At 40.2% G+C, this 21,517-nt stretch overlaps 2 protein-coding genes and 1 long non-coding RNA gene across 4 annotated transcripts; 2 read left to right on the top strand and 1 right to left on the bottom strand.

The window, feature by feature from the left end:
- Nucleotides 1–332: 332 nt before the first annotated feature.
- Nucleotides 333–5,727, top strand: polr3d (polymerase (RNA) III (DNA directed) polypeptide D). Its single transcript, XM_042487936.1, has 9 exons — nt 333–445; nt 1,437–1,598; nt 1,733–1,776; nt 1,873–2,027; nt 2,142–2,266; nt 2,360–2,519; nt 3,700–3,947; nt 4,029–4,181; nt 5,263–5,727. The coding sequence occupies exons 2-9, from the start codon at nt 1,443–1,445 to the stop codon at nt 5,377–5,379; spliced, it is 1,158 nt and encodes a 385-aa protein (XP_042343870.1). The 5' UTR covers nt 333–445; nt 1,437–1,442; the 3' UTR covers nt 5,380–5,727.
- Nucleotides 1,917–9,713, bottom strand: LOC121944216. 2 transcript variants are annotated; one of them, XR_006105898.1, is made up of 3 exons: nt 9,657–9,713; nt 3,789–3,929; nt 1,917–2,000 (listed from the first exon to the last, which is right to left on the bottom strand). It is a non-coding gene; the product is annotated as an uncharacterized LOC121944216 (long non-coding RNA). The 2 variants fall into 2 exon arrangements; XR_006105897.1 differs by lacking the exon at nt 9,657–9,713 and adding an exon at nt 7,625–7,705.
- Nucleotides 8,139–20,777, top strand: LOC121944214 (glycerol-3-phosphate acyltransferase 4). The gene is made up of 12 exons (XM_042487935.1): nt 8,139–8,319; nt 11,290–11,359; nt 11,463–11,763; nt 13,877–13,951; nt 14,050–14,139; nt 17,057–17,150; nt 17,264–17,379; nt 17,630–17,685; nt 17,806–17,891; nt 18,001–18,129; nt 18,323–18,402; nt 19,334–20,777. Exons 1-12 carry the CDS (start codon nt 8,152–8,154, stop codon nt 19,440–19,442), a joined length of 1,374 nt encoding a protein of 457 aa, XP_042343869.1. The 5' UTR covers nt 8,139–8,151; the 3' UTR covers nt 19,443–20,777.
- Nucleotides 20,778–21,517: the final 740 nt, after the last annotated feature.

Raw genomic sequence — 21,517 nt, forward strand, 5'->3', positions numbered from 1 at the left:
CTGAAGTTCTAAACTCTACATTATATTATTCAGTTTGTTAACAAGTAGTATAATTAATCTAAAATGTTTTGTTTTTCTCAGTGTATTGAAAAGTAAGCCATGTAAATTACCTTACCCTCCCTACATTTTGTAAATCAGTTGCACTTTGTTAATTGACTGCGCATATTAGCCTGTTATTGATTCATATATAAACTCATAATATTTATCATAATCCACAAAACAACGGAATTATAACAGTTTTCCAAAGAGGCTCGTGTTTGAATATGCGCGTGTTTCTGCGCAGGTTTGATCCACGTGAACTCAGAGAGTGATGACGATGCGGAAGTGTCATGGCGCCGTGCGGCATGCAGTGTCAGAAGCAGCACTAGCACAAAACAACTTGGTATGACTCTTCTCTGACAACTGTGGACTAAATATCCATTTCGGACATCAGGGGAGTCATAGCGTAAGTACCTGGAGAAGTATAGCAGGTCAGCAGTTGCTCCTGACAGCGTTAGAGGTCAGTGTGCTGCATTGTATGTCTGTATTCGTGTTTTCATGTGGCCACGTGTTGCTGAATTTATGCCACTGTTGACGCAATAACATGAAATATTACAAGCCAAAATCTTCATATGCAAAAAGTTGAAAGTGGTCGTTAGTTTGTACACGTAAAATGGCTGTCATTTGATAATGTCACTGAACAAGAGGCGGTGCTGTGGTGAAAGAGCAAAGGCCCGTTTGTTTGTTTGTTTGTTTGTTTGTTCGGTTTTAGTTCAGAGAAACTACCTAAAAATAATTACTTTACAAAAAATGTCATTAAAGGACGTTTTGGTTAAGCCTGAACAGACTAATTTGCCAGCACACAGGGGCACTCTTAAATCAACCTAATCTAATCTGAAAATATCTGTTTTACAACGATCAGTGACTCCATCCTCTGTGTTAGAACTGTTTACTATTCAATGCAAAATAAGTTTTCTCTGTCTATCTTTATCTGGCTGTCTGTGATGTTGTCTATTTTAATTTGTCATCTATTTTATTTGAATCAATCTATTTCAGTTTGTCTTTTAATTTATTATTTTATTCTGTCTCAATCGTGTTTAATTCGATTAACAGTACCATTATTTCAGTGTACGCTGCTGCTAATATTCTTTGAATTGTATTTACTCTTTTGTTATGTAATTGTTTCTCTCTTGTTTAATTCTTCTTTAAATGTTGTCTGGCATTATTGTCTGGCTCCTATAGTTATGTGACCTCTGCAAGAAACTCTTCTTGCTTCTGCTTTGCCTTATTTGTCAAAGCTTTGAAAACTCTGTTTTGTGCCAAATAAATAAAGTTTATTATTATTATTATTGTTGTTATTATTATTATTATCTGTTCTTATGTCCACGCTATAACATTAATTCTGATAGGAATATTTTTATTTGTATTCATATTATTAATCAGCCACATGTCTCCAGTTTAGGATGGCGGATTCAGGCTCAGGTGACGGTCAACGTGTGCCAACCCCTGGAGGGAGTGGTGTTGGACTGCTGGTGGGCCGCCGAACGCCCGCCGCCCTCTCCACAGGCCGTCTCCCATCAATGCGATCAAGAGACCTCACCCTGGGGGGAGTGAAGAAGGTAATGTACTGTGTATCACACTGTTAGAGATGATCATTGTCATCAGGAAATGCTCAAATGCACAACCAATGTCTTGTTGCTCCTCGTTCTTGTTCTCAAACTAACGTACTGTTTTGTGTTTCTTTTTTGTTTAGAAAACCTTTACACCCAACATAATTGGTCGAAGAGTTAAAGATGAGTAAGTTCTCAACTCAGCTCAACAGTAAGCACACGTTTATTCAACTTTCTGTTTGACTGTTGATGATGATGCTAATGAGTTTATTTCTTGTAACAGAACAAAAGCTGAAGAGGGGCAGAGGAGAGACAGGAGGGATGCAGGTCGCGGTCGAGGTCCGAGAGATAGAGGCAGGGGCCGGGGTCGTCCAGAGGTCATCCAGTCCCACTCTATCTTTGAGCAGGGCCCTGCAGAGATGATGATGAAAAAGCGAGGTAGGATTCAGCTGATTGTCTGCTCACTCTGCTCTACTGATGACCACTTACACAGTCTGTATTACATGTGGTTAATTGCGTCTTGCTTTAAGTACCTCTGTGTCGCCCACACAGGTAGCTATGAAAATGAGAAAGAAGCTCCGAGCACGGGACCTTCACCCATCATCAATATTAAAAAGGAGAAGAGAGAGACAGAGGAAGAGACCAAAGAGATTCTTGCCAAGCTGGAGCGAGATAATGTGAGTCCCTTCAGTTGTGGCTCATCTTTATTAAGTTGCCTTATTTTGCATTTTTCTTTCATTTAACTCATCTTCTCTATTGAATTCTTTCAGTTTATAGAAGATCCGTATCTGAGGAGTGAGCAGATGAGCTGCCCCGTCCAGCTCCCCCTTGCTGTATCGGGATGGGGATTCACAGAGGAATTTAATAAGGCTGCTGTTAAAACTGAGAAGGTGGAGGACGATGGTGAACCCATGGAACATGCAGTTGAAGGTAACAAGACGAGCTAAAAGATCTTGTATCTACGTATCCAAATGAGCAACACAAGGCACATGTATTTATAAAGCACATTTCATACCCAAAGTCAAACCAAAGTGCTTGGATTAATCAAGTCAAAGTTCATTGTAGTCCAGTCTCAAAGCATGCCTCAAAGGGCTGTACAAACCGCATGTTCAATTTAATTTCAATATAATTTTGATCTATTAAGTCCAATGTCACAAATCACAATTTGCCTCATAATTATCATTACAACCGGGTTTCCTGCGGATCCTAAAAACATCCTAAAAGGCATTGAATTTATTACTCTAAAAATAAGGCCTTAATTGGTGTTAACATATCTTAAATCAGTCTTTCAAAAGTCTTAGAAATACTAAGAAATGGCGACTAGGGGTTTCATAAATCTTTTTTTCTGATGTTATATTGCAAAATCTAAACATAAAGGGTAACTTAAAAAAAGAAACAATAATTTACCCAAATGCCTCTCGCATTAACGTCACCAAAAAGTTATGTTATCTTAAAATAAATAATTGGTAAAAAACACTCTCTCATCTTTAGTAATTGATGTCGGTTCATGTTTTTTTCCTCAAATTTCATACCGAGTGGCATTAAAAAAGTCTTTAAAAGACTGTAAGGACACTGTTTAAAACATACATCCCTCTGTCCTTACGGGGTAAAAAAAATGGGAGAAACTTCAGGAAGAGCAACTGAAGAGGGACCCCTCTGCAGTAGATGAATAACATGAATTACTTTAACAATGATTATGGATATATGAATAAAAATAATAGTGGGCGGGTCATGCCTAAAAACAGTAGTAAGCAATGTAAAACATAAAAATGGTTAGAACACAAAAATGTATAGAGGTGAGTTATACTACATACAAAGAATTACAAATGGAAGATTTGACACAGACAAAAGTAAAACAAATGACATTAGCAAAATATACCAAAAATGTACAGATTGAGATAACACATATGCAGAACTCAGAAATGTGTAACATACAGAACAGCTGCGGTTTAGTAGGAGGGGTTGGTTTATGACCAGATGGATAGAAAAGTAGGAAAGAGCATAAATAGAAAGTGAGAAAGAGAAGACGAGAGACATCTGTGCAGACTGAACTGATAGTTTGTGAAAGCAGGAAATTAATCTCCCAAAATACACTTTATCTTCTCCTCAGTGAAACAGGAGCCGGAGGAAACTGCGATAAAGAAGTCAGAGGGACCTTTCAGGCCCCCTCCTCTCCCTGAGCCTGAAGTTCTTCCTGACCTGCTGCATAGATGGAGTCTGAGCAAAGGGGAGGAGCTGTTCTTCATGCAGATGCCCGACACGCTGCCTGGTCAGCCCCCGACCATAGAGCACAAGCCGACGAAGACAGAGGTGCAGTCTGAGGACGGACAGTCCGTGCTCCTGAAAACAGAGTCGCAGGTAGATAAAGCTGTCGTCTACATGTTAAATATGCCATTATATTAAGGTCAGGTGTGTAAACGGTAGTATGGTCTTAAACAGGAGGAGGAAGCTGAAGATAATAACTGCAGTCTGAAAGACCTGCGGGAGGGTCTCATAGGAAAGATGCTGGTGCGGAAATCTGGTCGGGTCCAGCTCATACTGGGACAAGTGACACTGGATGTGTCCTTGGGAGCGTCATGCTCTTTCCTTCAGGTATGATCGTATTATTGTTGTGCCTCTTTCTGTCTATGTTCTACCCTTTTTCCATTTCCCTGACTCCCCACGTAAGTATAGCACAGCAGGGATTCGCGTCTCGATGACAGCAGGGCTACCCGCTTAAATGTGTCTTTAACTGATAATGGACATGTCTTGTAGAGGACATTTAAAAGCAGCAGGCTTATCCATGGCGAAAATCCCCACTTAAGGGAACACACATGCCTGCATCTTTAACCGACTTTCATGCGCGTGCCGGGAGGTCGCATCTGAGGTTGCTAAGCGACCATAAACAGCACTATATCATACCCACTTAACAGAAATCCTGAGTGCAGAGCTGATCTTCGTCCAGGTGTTTCTGAAGTGGGTGTTCGGCCTAAAATATAATCTGTGGGAGAGATGTAAAGCTCAGGTTATCCCTGCATTAAAGTGATCAACTTCTCCTCCATATTTACCGGAATAATTGGAGGAAAGGAGAGGTATCTGCATGCTGTGATTGTTTTTTTCCTGATCATATGACATTCAGTGTACGTTGCTGCGTTTCAAAAGTTGAAGTCTGTTTATCTCAGGGCGTGACTGTGGCGCCGTGAAAAATAGGTGCTCAGTTACACACGTGTTTTTGATTGTGCCAGTGCTGTGTCTCCATTGAAAACAATAGAATGAAGCATGCAAAAGATGCAGCATCTGTACGGCCTCTTATTTTGCTGCAAGTGTTTTTCTGTCAAAGATTAGGCAGGTAAAACATTTATTTTGTTATGTAAACGCTTTTATTATGAAGCAGCAAAATAAGGAAACATCGTATTTTCATCAGAAGCAACTTAACATGACTCTTGTACAGCTGAAAGTGGACATGAAGTGGTAAAATAAAAGCAGGACACGGGAGAGAAACTAAACTTCTAACCACAAAGATTCAGTGAGATGCTATAAAAAGAATTTTTAAAACGCCTTTCTCTCTGCTGTCCTGCACAGACCTGAGTGATCTACAGGCATCTCTTATATAATTTTATCATAGAACAAATATTTATGTTCCCGCATAATTAACATTTCTGACGTGCTTTTCTTCCCAACCCCGTTTTCGCAGGAGCTGGTCTCTATTGGTTCGGAGGGAAGAACAGGTGACCTGACTGTATTAGGGAATGTCAAACATAAAATGGTTTGCTCCCCAGACTTTGAGGCTCTACTGGAGAGCAGCGCTTGATGCTCGTCACAGCGGTGGAGTGCACACGTGGTGGGTTGTGATGTTGACAAGACGTTTACTTTGACGATGGACTGTCCCTTTGGAAACCTGACATCCTACTAAAGTATGATGGCGGTCGATTGCGCCTCTGTATTTTCAGGCTGGCTGTAATAACATATTGAAGGACACTATCTATAAATATGAAACACAACTAAAGTTTTAGTTTCTTATTGAATAGGCATATTAATTCAGGGTTTAGTGGTTGAATGGTGTGCCAAATACTGTTTTCATTTCTCTAGATCTGAGATTACTTGACAAGACTGTACATGGATGTAAATGTGTGAATAAAGAAAAGTTTTTGTTAATCCAGCATGTCAGTGTCAGATGCTTTCAATCAGCAGTCAAATGTTTTTCAGGCAAAGGGCCCCTCAGCTGAAAAACACACAGAGCAGGGACCCCAACTACATATTTTATAAAACTGTGGTTCCACTCGAGATAATTCTCTGGATATTTTTGGGTCTTCTCTTGTTTGCGCTTGCCTGTAGCTGTAAAGTCAGCAGCAGTCATTGCATGGCTAGGTGCACTGGCCTCACTCTGCACTTTCTCTGGTGGTTTCAGAGGTGGATGGTATGTCAGATTCTCTGTGGACAAAAAAGTGCCAAACAGAGATTTAGCATTAGATATCTCACGTGATTGGCCAAGGCTTCATGGGTAACACTTAGCCTGCATTAGGGTTGTGTACTGCAATTCAATAGATTGTATGAAAAGGCCAATATATCTTTACTAATAATAATTTGGATTTAGGTTAATGTATATTTTCATACAGATTTTGAACTTTTGAAAAAAGTTAATTAAATGATCAAACAATAATTTAGAGACCCCCCTGCAGTAATTCTGAGGACCCAGGCTTAAAATTATTGGTTCACCTAAAATAATTATCTATATCTATATCTATCTATCTAAATGATCAAACAATAATTTAGAGACCCCCCTGCAGTAATTCTGAGGACCCAGGCTTAAAATTATTGGTTCACCTAAAATAATTATCTATATCTATATCTATCTATGCAGATATGTTTTTTAGTTTTATGTTTTGCTTAGGTTTGAGATATGTGATATAACTATCCATACCTTTTGCCTTTTGTTTGTGCTGATGGAATCAAGAAATCAGAAATGCTCTTCTCTCTATATATATATATATATGCAGTCCATTGCATTAGAACATTTACCAATATTTCCTGTTTTCAAATTTTTCAATGTTTTCCTCATAGCGCATCGCTTTAATCAAAACATTGCTCTATAGCGCCACCGGTGGTCATACATCGTGTGTTTATAATTTTAAAAGTCGGTGCAGTGCTTTATTTCAGCCGCCAGGTGTCGGGACAGAGCTGAGTGTGCTGTTTGAGCAGAGTGCTGCTGGTGTGTGATAACCACAGAGTCGCCCGCTGTCTGGCTGCTTATGTTGTTCGCCGGGTGGAGTTTGGCTTCAGTCCGCAAGACAAAGACGGCTGATTGACCAGTGAAAGCCCGCTGTACGGCACAGGACGTACCGTGACTGGAGGTAAGTTAATCGTTGAGTCTGTTAAACTGCATGCATGATAACTGCTGGTTAGGATAAAGACCTGTGAGATACCAAGTTCGCGTTACTAAACCGAGCTGATAACAAAAAGGTTGGCTCAGCATTTCATGTCCACCCGGACGGTACTCTGAAGGGCTGAGCGCGAGCTAGCGGAGCGAGGTGGAGCACGCCAGCAGACAGTATGTAGCATAACCGTTTGCTCGGAGGCCACAAGCTAACTTTGGGTATTAAATGGTCCGTGTGGGCACATGAGTCTTGAGTCTCGCCACTAGCTTAGCTTTTGCTTGTATGCTAATTGCCTTTGTGGGACTGGGGGGCTGCTGAATTATCCTGGAAAGCGTTGGGTGTTAACTGTAGTGATGAGGCTAGCTTACCCTGTGTCCCCGGGATGGAGCCTGCTGTTAGCATCATCAGAGGAGGACGAAGGCCTCCGTCGTTATCTCTGCACTGCTGCTGATAACAGCAACGTTAGCTTTAAAACTTATCTTGCCCCTCGCTGAAAAGGGATACATTTCCGTTAATCAGCCTTTCCCTAAGATTAGAGGCATCTGTTTCTCCTCAGAATAGCCGAGGCTATCGCTAACTTTGCTCACCGGTATTCAAAATGCACACACTTGATACAGTGACACGTTTTCCGTCTTGCATTATTAAATTACACGAGATGTGCTCGGGTCACAGCGGACATACCGGTGTGGCATGGATCAGCCTGACCGTTTGTTTGTACATCTTTGCAGGTCGGTGTTACGCTGAGCTGCGGAGCCCCCGGACCCTCACCAGACAAGAGACCCACCTGCTGTGCCCAGTGTGTTTTTGTTTCATTGTTTACATCTCTGTCGCCAGAGGGAGGCTTTGCTCACATAGCAAAGGACATCTGCAGCAAGGATCCACATCATTTCAGCAGCTGCTTTGAAGATTTAACATCTCCTCTCCTGGAGTTCAGCTTGAGTTTTCAGGAACCGATTGATGGTGAAAATAATGAAATTCATTGGTATTGCCCAAGAGGGCAACGTCAAGATGGTCGCTTGTACTTGTATTGATTATCTGCTCAGTGTGCGGAGAAGCTCCATCCCCTAGTTATCTTGATGAAGGCCTTTTTCTGACAAAAGATAAGGGCCACTTGGGGCCAGGAGGTGGATTGCTGTACGTCCTCTGCCATCTGCTCTGCCCTCTGATTTCAACTATTTGATCGATTTCATCGCCCTCCTGACTTCAAGATGGAGCTCTTCTTCAACCCTTTTGACAACTTGGTGTGTATCCTGTTGGGCATCTCCTTCACCGTGTGGTTCACCCTGCTGCTGGTCTTCATCATCGTGCCTGCCATCTTTGGGGTGTCCTTTGGTATTAGACGTCTTTACATGAAAACCTTGTTAAAGGTCTTTGAGGTAAGAGTTTGGTGCATTATGACTCATTACTTTATGTGTATTTAATGAAATGCAAATTGCAGTCATAATTGATAACTTTAGGTCAGAGCTACGACCATTAATCGATAAATTGGTTGGGTAGTTAGTTGAAAGCAAAATAATTAGCAACTATTTTGATATTTTTTTGATTTGCAATTTTCAAAAAAAAAGTAAACCATTTGCTGGTTCCAGCTTTTTAAATGTGAGAATTTGATGCTTCTCTGTGTCGTTTATGATTAGGAAATGAAGACTGTTTGGGTTTTGGACTGTGTATAGACAAAAGAAGCAAATTGAAAATGTCTCTTTGGGTTCTGGGAGATTGTGATCAGTTTTTGTTGTTTCTTTTTCATAATTTTGTACACTTTATACGAAAAGATTAATTGTAAAAATCTACAGATTAGTCAATCATGAAAATAATAACTACTTGCAGCCCTACTTTTGGTTGAAGCTGACGATGGAGCGGAAACTGAATACAAACAACAGCGGTTGTCACTTTTCTTCAAAGACAGCTTGTATTTGCTTTGGCTGTACTTTACATCCGACCCTTCAATCAACATTCACAACAGTCATTTCTGCTTCTTGAAAGTAGAGCTACGTCGATTAATCGAGTAGTTATCCACTATTAAATTAATAGCAAACCAATTTGACCAATTGAGATTCATCAGTATGAGTTGTTTTTTTAAGTCCAGTTTGTCTGATTCCAGCTTCAGTGATGTGATAACTGTCTGGTTTATTCACTCCTCTATGACAGTAAACTGTATCTTTTTGGTTTGTGGACAGTTCAAGGCAGTTGAGGATGCCATCTTGGGCTTTTGAAAAAATTGAGCAATTTTTCACATTTTTTAAACATTTTATAGACCAAACAACTAATAGATTGATAAAGAAAATAATCCGCAGATTAATAGATAGCAATATATATGGTTTAGTTGCAGCCTTATTGGAAAGCAGTTACTGATATATATATATATATATATATATATATATATATATATATATATATAAATTAAATTTGCTTGTCTCACATGCGCCTTTCAGATGCAGACTTAATGCTCTAGCATCCAGCCAGTGGCCATTGTATTCACTGGCTGATACAGATTGACATCTCTGCCACAGAGCCAGTCTCCCCGTGTTATGTAACTGGAGAAAACTGCTACAGACCTTGTCAGTAACTGTAGTCTGTGACACGGCTCCAACAGCCTGGAATATCGCTTGCTGATTTGCATTTTTCACTTTCTAGAAATGAGTTTAAATCACCAGCGATGGCAGTAATACATCAGCTTCATTGTGCAATGTGGCACGTTCAAGAAGTCAATATTTACCATTTAATGGTCTCCTCGCCTGTCTGACTCAAGACACAGTTGTCAGGTTCCTCTCCTGCTATCTCTGGTTTATCCTCGCTAGTAAAGCCGTCATCTCTTACCAACATGTACCTCTGAGAGCAGATCCTGTGCCTGAAATAAATGGACCAGTGGGAGATATTAGAGACGTTCTTAGCTCTTGATTCCTGTAGCATCCTTGAGATTAAGAGAAAAGGTCAAAGGACAGATGTATTATAGACTTTGCAAACCTGAAGCATTGTGTAATGGTTTGTACTATTTCAATTTGCCTCAATTTCAGGCTTGTGTGTTATGTTTGCCTTTGGCATCGTAAGGTGCACAACTAACACCTCACCCACTGTGGCATTTTGTTTTTGCATTTAGGTATGCTCCACCTCTCTCCACCCTAAGAATCATAACTGTCACCTGCTGCCACATGACAATATGTTGACACAGGGTTACATCTTGTCATGACATGCTTTAAGGTAGCTGTTAAGACAGATAAAGGAATGTGAGATTGGTTTGTAATGTGTGTGCCTATTATTTAGATCAACCAAATTGATATATCACTGCTGTGGGCTAAATGTCTTTAGTCTTCAGACTTTTCAGACAGATAGTAGAGTGGGTTTGCTTTAAGTAGGCTGTCAGCATGTATCTCTGAAACACAAAGACAAAACTGGTTCAAGTTTGCCCAAAGTCATAAAAAGTGTGTCTGCAGTTAATGTAAAGTAAGTAGACATCTAAAAATGATCTGATTTTTGATGTATCCATTTTTACAGCGTGACTTATGTAAGCAACTTCACTGTTGTTCCAACATTCCTGGAATTTATTTGGCGAGTGCCCCAGGCTAATTCCAATGTTTTCAGCATGCATGCCTGCCTCACATTACTGTGTATGAGTACACTTACAGTCGTGCAATTTGTTGAGCTCTCATCGATGGGTGCAGACAAACCTCGGAGCTATCATGTGCTCTGGTATGAACTGTAGCGTGAGAACGTTGGCTAAGTAAAACTCCTCCTTAGTGAAACACCTCCCAGTCCATAGTTTTCTGATTGTTCCCACTTGTCTTCCAGCTAGTACACGTTGTCCTTTTCCTGCCTCTCAGTGGACACTGCCGGTTCGTTTTTGTCTACATGTTGAAGAGGGAGAAGTGGGCATTGTAATGTTTGTGCCTTCGAGCAGTGCTGTGCTCACAGATAAGCCATGCATATTATTGGCCCACGATGAAAATTTGGAATCTAATTTCCTCAACTTTGTTGAAGTGTTGCACCCTGACAGTTTAGTACATTAACAAACAAACCCAGATTAGAAAGATAATCATTTGAAAACTTGATCAGGGAGCAGCTGTGACTCTGATCATAATAAAGAACCCGTTGATTGAGTTCCTTAAATGTTCAAATTTAGAAAGTCAGATATCACACCAGTTTGCTAATAGTGGCAGCAGGTTGCAACAGAAAATTTTTTAACATGCTGACTGGGCTCTTTTTTTCTTAATAAAACATGAACTGTGTGTTTAAGACTCACAATAGACAACTGTTAAATGTGTCATTAATGAATTCACTGATGAAGTAGCATCACATGCTGCGTTCTATGTGTTTTAGGTGTTTTTTACACACCCTTTGTTCTTTCTTTGTAGTGGGCCACGCTGAGGATAGAGAGAGGAGCGAAAGAAAAGAATCACCTCTTGTACAAACCCTACTCAAATGGTAAGATGCATGTTTTTTTTTCTGCATGTGTGCATGTTCAGCAGATGCATTTTTTTCTCGAGACAAGTATTGCTAACATCCTTTCTCTTCGAACTGTTTCAAGCTATCATTGCCAGGGAGCCCACCTCCTTGGAGGAGGAGATCAAGGAGATCCGGCGGAGCGGAAGCAACAGAGACCTCAACTCAGCCCCTGAGTTTGAGATGTCTGACATCTTCTATTTTGCTCGGCGGGGAGTGGAGAGCATCATGGACGATGAGGTGACCAAGCGGTTCAGTGCTGAGGAGTTGGAGTCCTGGAATCTGCTGACCCGCAGCAACAACAACTTCCACTACATCAGCCTGAGGCTGACCGTCCTATGGGGGCTGGGCCTGCTGATCCGCTACGGCTTCCTGCTGCCTCTCAGGTATTATCTCTTACACAGAGGTTGTTTTATGTTAGAGGAGTAACCCTGATCACACATGCTTTTGAGGGAACTGAACACAGTGAGACAGGCGGGGCCTGGACCGGACTTTAGCTCCTTCTGCACAAATAAACACCTAAAAAACATATACCAAAATTTGCAGGGTCAGTAATTAAAAGCTGCTGACAGTAAAACTTGGTCCATGAATACAGCAGCAACAGCAAATGTGTTTTCCATTTCAACTTGTGTTTTCTTGTTTGTTTTAACTAAATTCTGCTTTTGGATATCACTTTAAGGTTATCACCCGTTGGGTATCTGATACAAAACCCTAGTGATAAACCCTGAGGTTGTTTTTTTAACTTTTTAAGTGATTTGTTTGTCTACTGTCACAATTCTGATTTTACATTTAAAACAGCTCCAGTGATCAAATTAAAAGCAGGATTGGAGATTCTGCCTGTTTTATTTATATATTTATTTTTTGAATTTGAAAAACATAAATGACAGTTGTCAAATCCAGGCCCTCGGGAAGTGTGCTGGGCTTTACAGCTTGCGGCCTAAAACAGACTTGACTTACATGGTGAAAGAGACATCTGTAAATCTGTGGATACATTTTTCTGAGCACCACAACCTCCGCAGTGTGAGTCGTTACTCTATCGAGGTTTAGTCCATTTGGGCCGATGACATTTGCAAAGTCTAGAAAAGCTGAAGGATTAAATCACTTTATCCTCATTCAAGTTAACAGAGTTCTAAATCAGAAGTAGCCGGCTTGGTCCGCAGTAGTCTCTAGTGTGCCTGCTCTGTGGGTTGCACACTGTGGAGGAAACACCGATCATCCGGGTAATTTTATACGTGGCAGTTGAACTATTTTAGCACTAAGCTACATTCCGAAGAATGAACAGAGACCTGCTTTTAATGCTGTATGCAGTTCTTAAACATCCACGATCAAACCTAGGATCAATTGATCTTTAAATCAAAAATTAAATCAAATTGTGGTTTTGGAGTATCATGATACCTCTTATCTACTCAGTGTTACAATTTTTGGCACACATTTTGGCACATACAACAGCACTGGCAAGTGTCTTTGTCCCTGTCAAATAGAAATCAACCCAGTGAGGTGGTGTGACAGCTGAAGTAGAAAAATGCACCAACTGTGCATGCTGGGTAGTCCAGGATGTCACACTGGTTACAGAACCAGTGTGACATCCTTACCATTACCTGTGCATGATCGCTGGCCCTAGAGGCAATCCCAGCATGGATTAAACAAGAAGTAGACTAAAGGACAGGTCTCCAGTCCTTCACAGGGCGAAGTATATACCCAGGCAACACAACACAACTAACCCTAACCCATGGCCAATTTAATGTTCAACCCACCTATAAAAATGTTTAGATTTGGGCAGACAGAATGGGGCCTAGGGCTGCTCCAGAACACACAAGTTAAGTGCTGGCACATGCAGTGAGTTAAAGAGGGAGATCCTCATTCGGGGTCAGCTTAGACAGTCACAGGGACAGTGACTCAGTACTAAGCTTGGCTGGCCCATTTCCAGCTGCCTGTGGGGACACAAATCAGGCCACTGCTGCACAGACAGACATCGTTCTAGTCTCCCATCCAGTGAATAGATTCTCTCATTCACTGCTTGTCTGGTTAGATATTGACCTGGCTCGCTCGCTAGCATGAAACCCTCACCTCTGTGTATGTCTAATCCTCACCCAATTTAATCAGCACCTTCTCCAACCCTGAATGATTGGTTCATCCAGATTAAGTCGACCTGTTGGCCAGCGTAATCATCTTCTAATATGCCCTCCTGCCGGCTCTGGAGTCTATTATCAGAGACAGTGGGGAGCAGAGGAGGGCGTGAAACTTTTAATTGATAACCTGAGCCCTGCTACCCCTGGATAACATTATTCATGACCTTTACATGGAGTATGACCCTTACACATAGTACAGAAGGACACTTTTATGGTCTTAGATTTAAATGCCAGTAAAACATCATTTAGTTTTTAATCTGTTAAACCAAAAGGTGAAATCCTTCCCCTCTGTAGTTTACAGTGTTGGTGTCGTTTGCTAAAAGGCCCCCCGTTTGTAAGTTTAGGTGTAACCTACCTGTCTGTCTTTCAGGGTAACTCTTGCCTTCACTGGTGTAGGCCTCCTTGTGTTCCTCACCTGTGTTATTGGGCTCCTGCCAAATGGAAGGTAAAGCTGATATTTTTTATTGAAAATAAAGTAATGAATAAATGAATACTGCCTTGACACACAAAGTAAATCATGCTGTTGTACGGTCTTTTTTGCAGGATGAAAAACTTTCTGAGTGAAAAAGTCCATTTGATGTGCTACAGAATATGTGTCAGAGCTCTGACTGCCATTATAACATACCATGACAGGTAAGGGACATTTGCTGTTGTTTCACACCTCTTTAAATTATGTGACTGATGATTGTAGTTGGTGTGAACCCATTTCAAACCTGTTTGACTCATCTTAGAGCAGTATTGTTTTAACAAAGTGGTAATAGACTTACTGGTAAAATGTTTACAGTCCTTCTGAGATAAAGACAGGATATGTTAAAGGGAAGATAAAGCACATGGGTTATTCGGCCCTTGATGTACTCTAAAATACTGTATGCAAACACATGTGACACTCAGGTAATATAATCAGAGGTAATGATTGTCACCAGTATTAATGAAAGCAAACAATGATCCATGAAAGACCCATAGCAGCCAGACTGGTTTCCTCAACCCATACACACTGGCAGTTGGGACAGTAACACCTGTATATTTTTGATGAAAGGATGCTATTACTGTAGATATTTTTACTAACCTGAAAGTTACTTTTTCAAATATTTTAACTCCACACATTTTCACTTTCATTAATTCATCCTTTATTTAAATCTCAAGGAAACACTGAGGGCAAGCCCTCATTTTCAATGATGTTGAGAGCACAGAGAAAACACAAAGAAAGAACTAACAACAACAACAACAACAACAACAGACCGAACATCATTAAAAACTGCATTCAAAAGCGCAGTTATTGGTAATCACAGTTTTAAGCTGGCCCATAGTTACAGTTGTGTTGAGTTTAAATGTACATTGTAAGATGTTCCAGGTAGATGCAGCAGCAAAACTGAATGCAGTTTTTCCAAATTCAGTATTTGTCCAGGGGACATCACACATTAAGCAATCACTTGCGTGTAGAATAATTACTCTGTGACCAGTTTAGTAAAGTGCTGAGGTATGGTGGCATATTGCCTTATATGGAGGCTCTCTGAAAATGTTCCTATATTACCTGGTTATTCTTTTGTTTTTGCCACCAATTTGGTCAATCTCATCATAACAGTTAGCATGATAGGGGCTGCTGCTGGTTGATCATTTTTTGTATGCTTCAGTGTTTGTAGTTTCTCATCTTCTGGGTCCATTTCTTAATTTCTTCTCTGATTGTGTACTGTGCCCTGATAACCTATCTCAAGGTCTTTTGTTTTTAACGCTGATGCTTCAGTGTTTGTAGTTTCTCAACTTCTTGGTCAATTTCTCAATTTCTTTCCTGGTTAACTGCATGTAGCCACCCCCTCTGCACATGGTCAAAGCTCACCAAAAGCCTCAAGTAAAAAGCAGTACATAAGTGTAGCAGTGCTGCTGTTAATTATTGACATCACTAAAAAAATCCAGTTTTATTGGGACAGCGCTCTGCACTGATGCTTGCTCGTTAGCTGTTGTGGAACAATTGGTTAACAAAAAATATCACACACAAACAGTGTTTATGTTACAAATGGTGTGTTAAGAGTTTGACGCTATAAAGCACTGTGCTTTTGGTAAAACACTTTTACAAAAGCTAACAAATATTTCAACAGAAAGCATGCTGCAACGTATAGCTTTCCAAATGCCATGGCTCTGAAACAGAAGTTCCCTTCTGAAAAAGTTAACTTAGGTTCAAAGCTCACAGAATGTGTAATTTAGAGGGATATTGAAACAAAAAACAAGCCACTCAAATGTTGCTCTTTTAACACAGTCCCATTTTTCTTTTCTCTTGAACATGATCCTCCACAGACCCCTCGCCTGACAGGAAAGGGGTCTGCGTGCGATTACATAATGGATGATGAGTTATCTTTAGAGAACAGAAACCTGGGTGTGTTCGCACTTGTAATGTGAGCACCCAGAGTGTGAGTTTGAAAGGGAGGGTGCCTGGGGCGAGACTCAGACAGTCTAAATTCATATTCATTGCAGCAAGCATATGAGCAAGGGTGAAGCACAAAATCCCTCGTCAGTATTGCGTTCTCATACATAAAAACAGGACACATTTAATCAAACTGCAGTCATTTTGTAGGCATAAAGCACGATGCTCAGAGCTGCTGACTCCTCATAGCCTTTTTTTTTTTTACCTCTTATTTAAATATGGTTGAGTAAGAAACTAAGAGGAACATGAAGTCACAGAGTGTGTTTTTATAGCGCGGATGGGCACATGCAACAGGATGTGGAGGAGGAAGTTGACGCTTAATGTATTTGCTGATCAACTGTAGTTTGTAACAGCTGTTGTTGTTTTTGGTTAACTGCAGCGCAGGCTTGACTGTACTTGAAACTAAACAGTTAATATGATGTTTGAGATCAAGGGACTTTGTTGGTGAGACTACTCATCATTTGAGTATTTATGTTCTCATATCTGGAAGTGCCAGCCAAAAAGATGTTTCTTACTGTAATGTGAATTAGCTTGATGATTTTACTCGTCACTACTTTGTGAAATCATATGTTAGAGAAGTAATTGACACAATTTAAAAAAAAAACAAACAAACAATGAAATATATAATTATTTCTATCATTAAATTAACTCTGTAAAAAGATACTCAAAGGTGACGTAAGAACTGTATTATTCCTTGCTGCCTTCTGAATGTCTGCCATCAGGGCCTGGCCTGTTGTAACACGCACTCTCTACTCTCAGGCTAAAAATACATAAGTGACAGAGGAAGTTTTGCTCTCCCGCTCTCTCTATTTAAGATTGTAACTCTATCTTTGGAATGTGGACTCAGTAGGTTTCGGGTCCTGCATGCTCTTGGGGTCAAAGCTCTTAACATATCCACCATCGGTTGCTTTGTTTTCCCCTCAAGAAAAGTGACCGAGCAGTGGACCAAAGGGTTCCCGCAGTTTCTGTAGAGAATACTCTTGACCTCTGATTCGATTGCTTTCTTTATTGTCGTATTGTTCACTAAAAGTGTATTTTATCAGTTGCCAACATTGTTTCAGTTCATGATAACATCCTCCAGGAAGTGCCTTCATGATACATAGTTTAACCGTCTTCCTGTTTCCACTTTTACAGGGAGAATAAACCCAAAAATGGAGGTATCTGTGTCGCCAACCACACCTCACCCATTGATGTCATCATCCTGGCCAGCGATGGCTGCTATGCTATGGTAACTATAGTGCTGCTAAGCAGGAAGCTACATAAATATTGACACTGGTCCCCTTTTGCAGTTGCAGCTGCTCATCTGTTGAAATGACATTTGTGTTTGCACTGTGTTGTCAGGTTGGCCAAATTCACGGTGGCTTGATGGGGGTCATTCAGAGATCCATGGTCAAGGCCTGCCCACACATTTGGTTCGAGCGTTCAGAAGTCAAAGACAGACATCTAGTGGCCAAAAGGTAGCATTACAGCCTGTGTTTTTAGTCCATTATTGTTATTGTACTGTTTTACCCCCTAAGCCTATAAGACATCTTTGTAGTATTCAGTAAGTTTTTGAGAAGTGCATTTTTACATTAAATTTGATTTGATTTTTTTGTTTGTTTGTGTAACTGGAAAAATATAGTTGGTTTGTTTTAAAGTTCTAATATTGTGTTTTAATCATATCAGTGGGATTTTTTTAAAATAACCTACATACGTCTTGCATTGCAGATTGAGTGACCATGTAGAAGATAAATCTAAACTGCCTATTCTCATTTTCCCAGAAGGTGAGCTTTTTCAATTATCTGGCACAGGAATACTTTCTAATCACACTATAGCCATCTACTTTTTTTTTTTAAAGCCCCAGAAGTCTTAATTTATTTTACATAAACACTCTACATCCCCAGGTACCTGCATCAACAACACGTCAGTGATGATGTTTAAAAAGGGCAGCTTTGAGATTGGCGCCACGGTCTACCCTGTGGCTATCAAGGTGAGTCTGTTTGTCCTTTGTGAGATGTTATTATTACGTGCTACATCTCATTCCATCAACATTTGGTCAAAATAATACGTGCACTGATTATTTATTCTCATGCTTGCAGTATGACCCCCGATTTGGAGACGCCTTCTGGAATAGCAGTAAGTTTGGAATGGTCAACTACCTGTTACGTATGATGAGCAGCTGGGCCATCGTCTGCAGCGTGTGGTACCTTCCTCCCATGTCTAGAGAGGTGAGACTCCACGATTAAATCAAGACTTCCCAATAGTTTACCCCTTCTTTCTTGGAAGAAACAACATATTGTCAAAGCTAATTGTTTTGTTGCATCTAACATTTACAATGAGCAAGTTCATTAAAGCCATGATGTTACTGATTTGTTATGACCTCTTGTTTTGTGTTACATTTATGCCAATCTTCTACAACAGGAGGATGAGGACGCTGTACAGTTTGCCAATCGTGTAAAGGCAGCCATAGCCAGGCAAGGTGGACTGGTCGACCTCCTGTGGTAAGATAACTCCCATTCAAGTCAAAAATTTGACCACTTTTATATATTGCAACACAAGGCTGACTATTCATTTTAAACTGCTGTTGTGGGTTAATAGACATTTTCACAGCAGATATTGACCAGGCATGGTAGGAAAAGCAAAGGCGTAATCAATAATATTAAAAAAGAATGTATTCATTTAACTGAGCCATTGTTATTGTTATTGTTTCCACCCGTGTGTTTCCTGCTATGACTAAAAATAGTTGCAGGAGTAGTTATAGTAGAGTTTCAACAAGTAGTGTGAGTGAGATGGTGCAACTTGATATCACACAACTTTTATGAAAAGCTCATGTAATCACCACAACTGACACATGAAGTCAGTGAAAATATTAAAATAAGCTTAGGATCTAAAACATTTTTTTACCGTTGAGATGTTAACTTTTCAGTCACAGCTGTATCTATTAATATTAATTATGGATGCATTCATTTTTCACTGTTCTGGTTTCAAGGCCCCGGCTCTTGTGCATGTTGACTCACTGGCACTGAAATCAATCAGCACCATCACTGGTATTATTAGTTATACCTGAGCTTTTTCTGCAGTAACAAGCCCATTCTGTTCAGTGTAACGCTACCGACTGTTGTGTTGAGACCAGTTTAAAACTTATTTTACACAATATGGATTAGATTGTAGGAAATATTAGTAGTAAACATTAAGGTAGTGTGAAAATAATATTTTCAGTCTATATTGTATGGAAATGGATAGGAGTTTCTGTTTTTTTCTGGTCACTATATTTACTGCATGGCAAATCCGTTGCAGTGTCATAAGCAGCATGTTTGTGAGGAGTACTTGCTCTGCATTTCATTTTCTGTGTTAGGACCTAATCAAGAACAGAACATGGTGAACTGCGTAACTGTCTACGCCATCAATCACTAATTTCAGACTCTTTTGTAGGGATGGAGGATTGAAGCGTGGAAAGGTAAAAGATACCTTTAAAGAAGAGCAGCAGAAGCTGTACAGTAAAATGCTGGTGGGTACCCAAGAAGACCGCAGTCGCTCCTGAAGGACCTGTGTGAAGCTGGACTGGATTGGAGACCCACTTGGGCACCGCTGACTAAACAGGCAGTCAGCAGGGCTGCCTCTCTATTGGAGCTCCTGGACTGGAAAATTCCCTCTCTGATGTCAACAGTACTCCATTTGGCTTCCTTGGTCACTGCCTCGGCCGGGCATGTTCAGTTTGCGTCGCTGTTACGGGTCATTCTGAGTCTGCTGCCCTTTGTTGGAATAGCTGGACTGAAGCCCCGCTTGCATTAGAATGAAAATAAGGTGCACACAGAAAAGGAGCATTGTCTTCCTTGTTGGCAGTCTTTTGAGGGAAATCTTGTATTATTGTCATCATTGAGTTCCTGTCTTTGTTTGGTAGTTTTTTAATTTTCATTTTACTGTCATGTTTGTATCACACTGTGTTGCAGTTACAGAGCTGATTATACCTGGGACATAGACGAGAGTTATTGTAGATAAGAACCAGTTTGGTCTAAAGAAAAACCTGTGACTGAGTTGGGGTTTTTGCATGACTGGCTTGTGCCCATAATTTAGGGCACAATGCAAGATTTTGTTACATTTCAAATATTTTTATGGGCTTTTTCCAAGAGAAAAAAAACATGTATTTTAAGCTTTGTGTTTTACATTAAGACTTGTATCAACACATGGTCACTGTGGAGTTACATTGCAGATGAGCTCTTGATATGTTGTCTGTTTCTGTGTTTCTTCCATGGAATGTGTAAATCTTCACATGATGAAATGGAAATTGTGTACCCACAGTAACTTGGACAAAGGGACATGGAGTGAGGTGATAATCTTCATTCTCCCACCTAATAATGCAGCATAACTGGAGTAAAAGGGTTCATAGTCCATTCATTAAGAGTTTATTTGGGATGCCTATAGCATTGTCCCTTTAAGGCACACAGATAGTGATGTAGGATAATGACTATCACAGTTGGTCTCCTGACTCTAAAGCATAGTTAAAATGACATTTAAATGATAACATATTCATACTAATACACTTCCTAACATGACATCATGTACTTGATTGGCTTCCTGCTTGTGCAGTAACCATCTTGCCTATTTTATTTTAAGTGAACTCTGAAAGCTGTTGTCTTTATTTCCCCCTCATCAGTGGTCTCTCTCCTACTTGGCAGCCTCTGCAAGGAGGTTTCAAGGAGAGACAGAGTGCAGCTGTAGTCTGGACTCCCCGTTAGGGTGGAGTTAAAGAACAGTGGACGGCCTTGATGGTTTCTCCCTGAGGCCCTCGTCCCTGTGGTGTACTGTTATCAGGGACGGTCATTTAGATTGTGTCAGATTTGTTCATCAAAATAAATGTTCAAGAATGTGACTCTAACTGTTGACTTATGGTCTTTTCTGCTGTAGGCACCAAGGCGTGATAAAATTACAGAAACGTGAAACCAGAAGTCCCATGACATGGCTGCAGCAGGTGAATGTTATCCTTTTTCCACCAAATCATTTCTGGTTTTTGGACCAGTTCTGGTTAAGAGTCTTGGACCCTTGGCTCATTGCACCAGTTTTGATCAGAACCATTGTAATCAAACGTGTTTGTTTCAAAACAGTGCACAAACAATAGTAGCAAGATGGCATATCACATTGACTACCTGTAATCTTTTGGTCTGATATTAGAGATATTCGTTTTTATCCAAAAACAAGAATGAACAATCTACTAATGTAGCCACTCTCCACTTTTTTTTTGTCTTCACTCTCCATTCTCTCTTTCTAAACTGTAGAAAATGACATGCCGATTTCATCACAGCTCACACTTCAGGTCATGGAGAACCTGCTATAATTTGGTTCCAATTGGGAACAAAAATTTTTGGGTTCTTAACCTATTTATTTTTGGTCAAAATTCTCTTAACAGTTTAAAATTAGGTGCAGGAACAGAATCCTGTTCAACATTTGTGTAAAAGGGGTATGTTTACAATATTTCAGATACTCTTGAAAAACTTCAGAGTATTTGAAGGAAATTTCTGTCTGCTGTCTTCATTACTTTTCTATGAATACCCCTTGTAGTTTGAAGTTGCCATTAAAAATACTTTATAGAAATTGCAAAAACATTGAATCAAAATTTTA

This window comes from Plectropomus leopardus, chromosome 6 (assembly GCF_008729295.1).
Source record: "Plectropomus leopardus isolate mb chromosome 6, YSFRI_Pleo_2.0, whole genome shotgun sequence".
Classification (NCBI taxonomy): Eukaryota; Metazoa; Chordata; class Actinopteri; order Perciformes; family Serranidae; genus Plectropomus; species Plectropomus leopardus.

Bases quoted from the DNA above. Each gene is read 5' to 3' on its own strand.
- polr3d (XM_042487936.1), top strand. From the start codon at position 1,443: ATGGCGGATTCAGGCTCAGGTGACGGTCAACGTGTGCCAACCCCTGGA. The intron at 2,267-2,359 runs GTGAGTCCCTTC...GAATTCTTTCAG, and splicing joins CCAAGCTGGAGCGAGATAAT to TTTATAGAAGATCCGTATCT. The intron at 3,948-4,028 runs GTAGATAAAGCT...GGTCTTAAACAG, and splicing joins TCCTGAAAACAGAGTCGCAG to GAGGAGGAAGCTGAAGATAA.
- LOC121944214 (XM_042487935.1), top strand. From the start codon at position 8,152: ATGGAGCTCTTCTTCAACCCTTTTGACAACTTGGTGTGTATCCTGTTG. The intron at 11,360-11,462 runs GTAAGATGCATG...AACTGTTTCAAG, and splicing joins GTACAAACCCTACTCAAATG to CTATCATTGCCAGGGAGCCC. The intron at 18,403-19,333 runs GTAAGATAACTC...ACTCTTTTGTAG, and splicing joins GGACTGGTCGACCTCCTGTG to GGATGGAGGATTGAAGCGTG.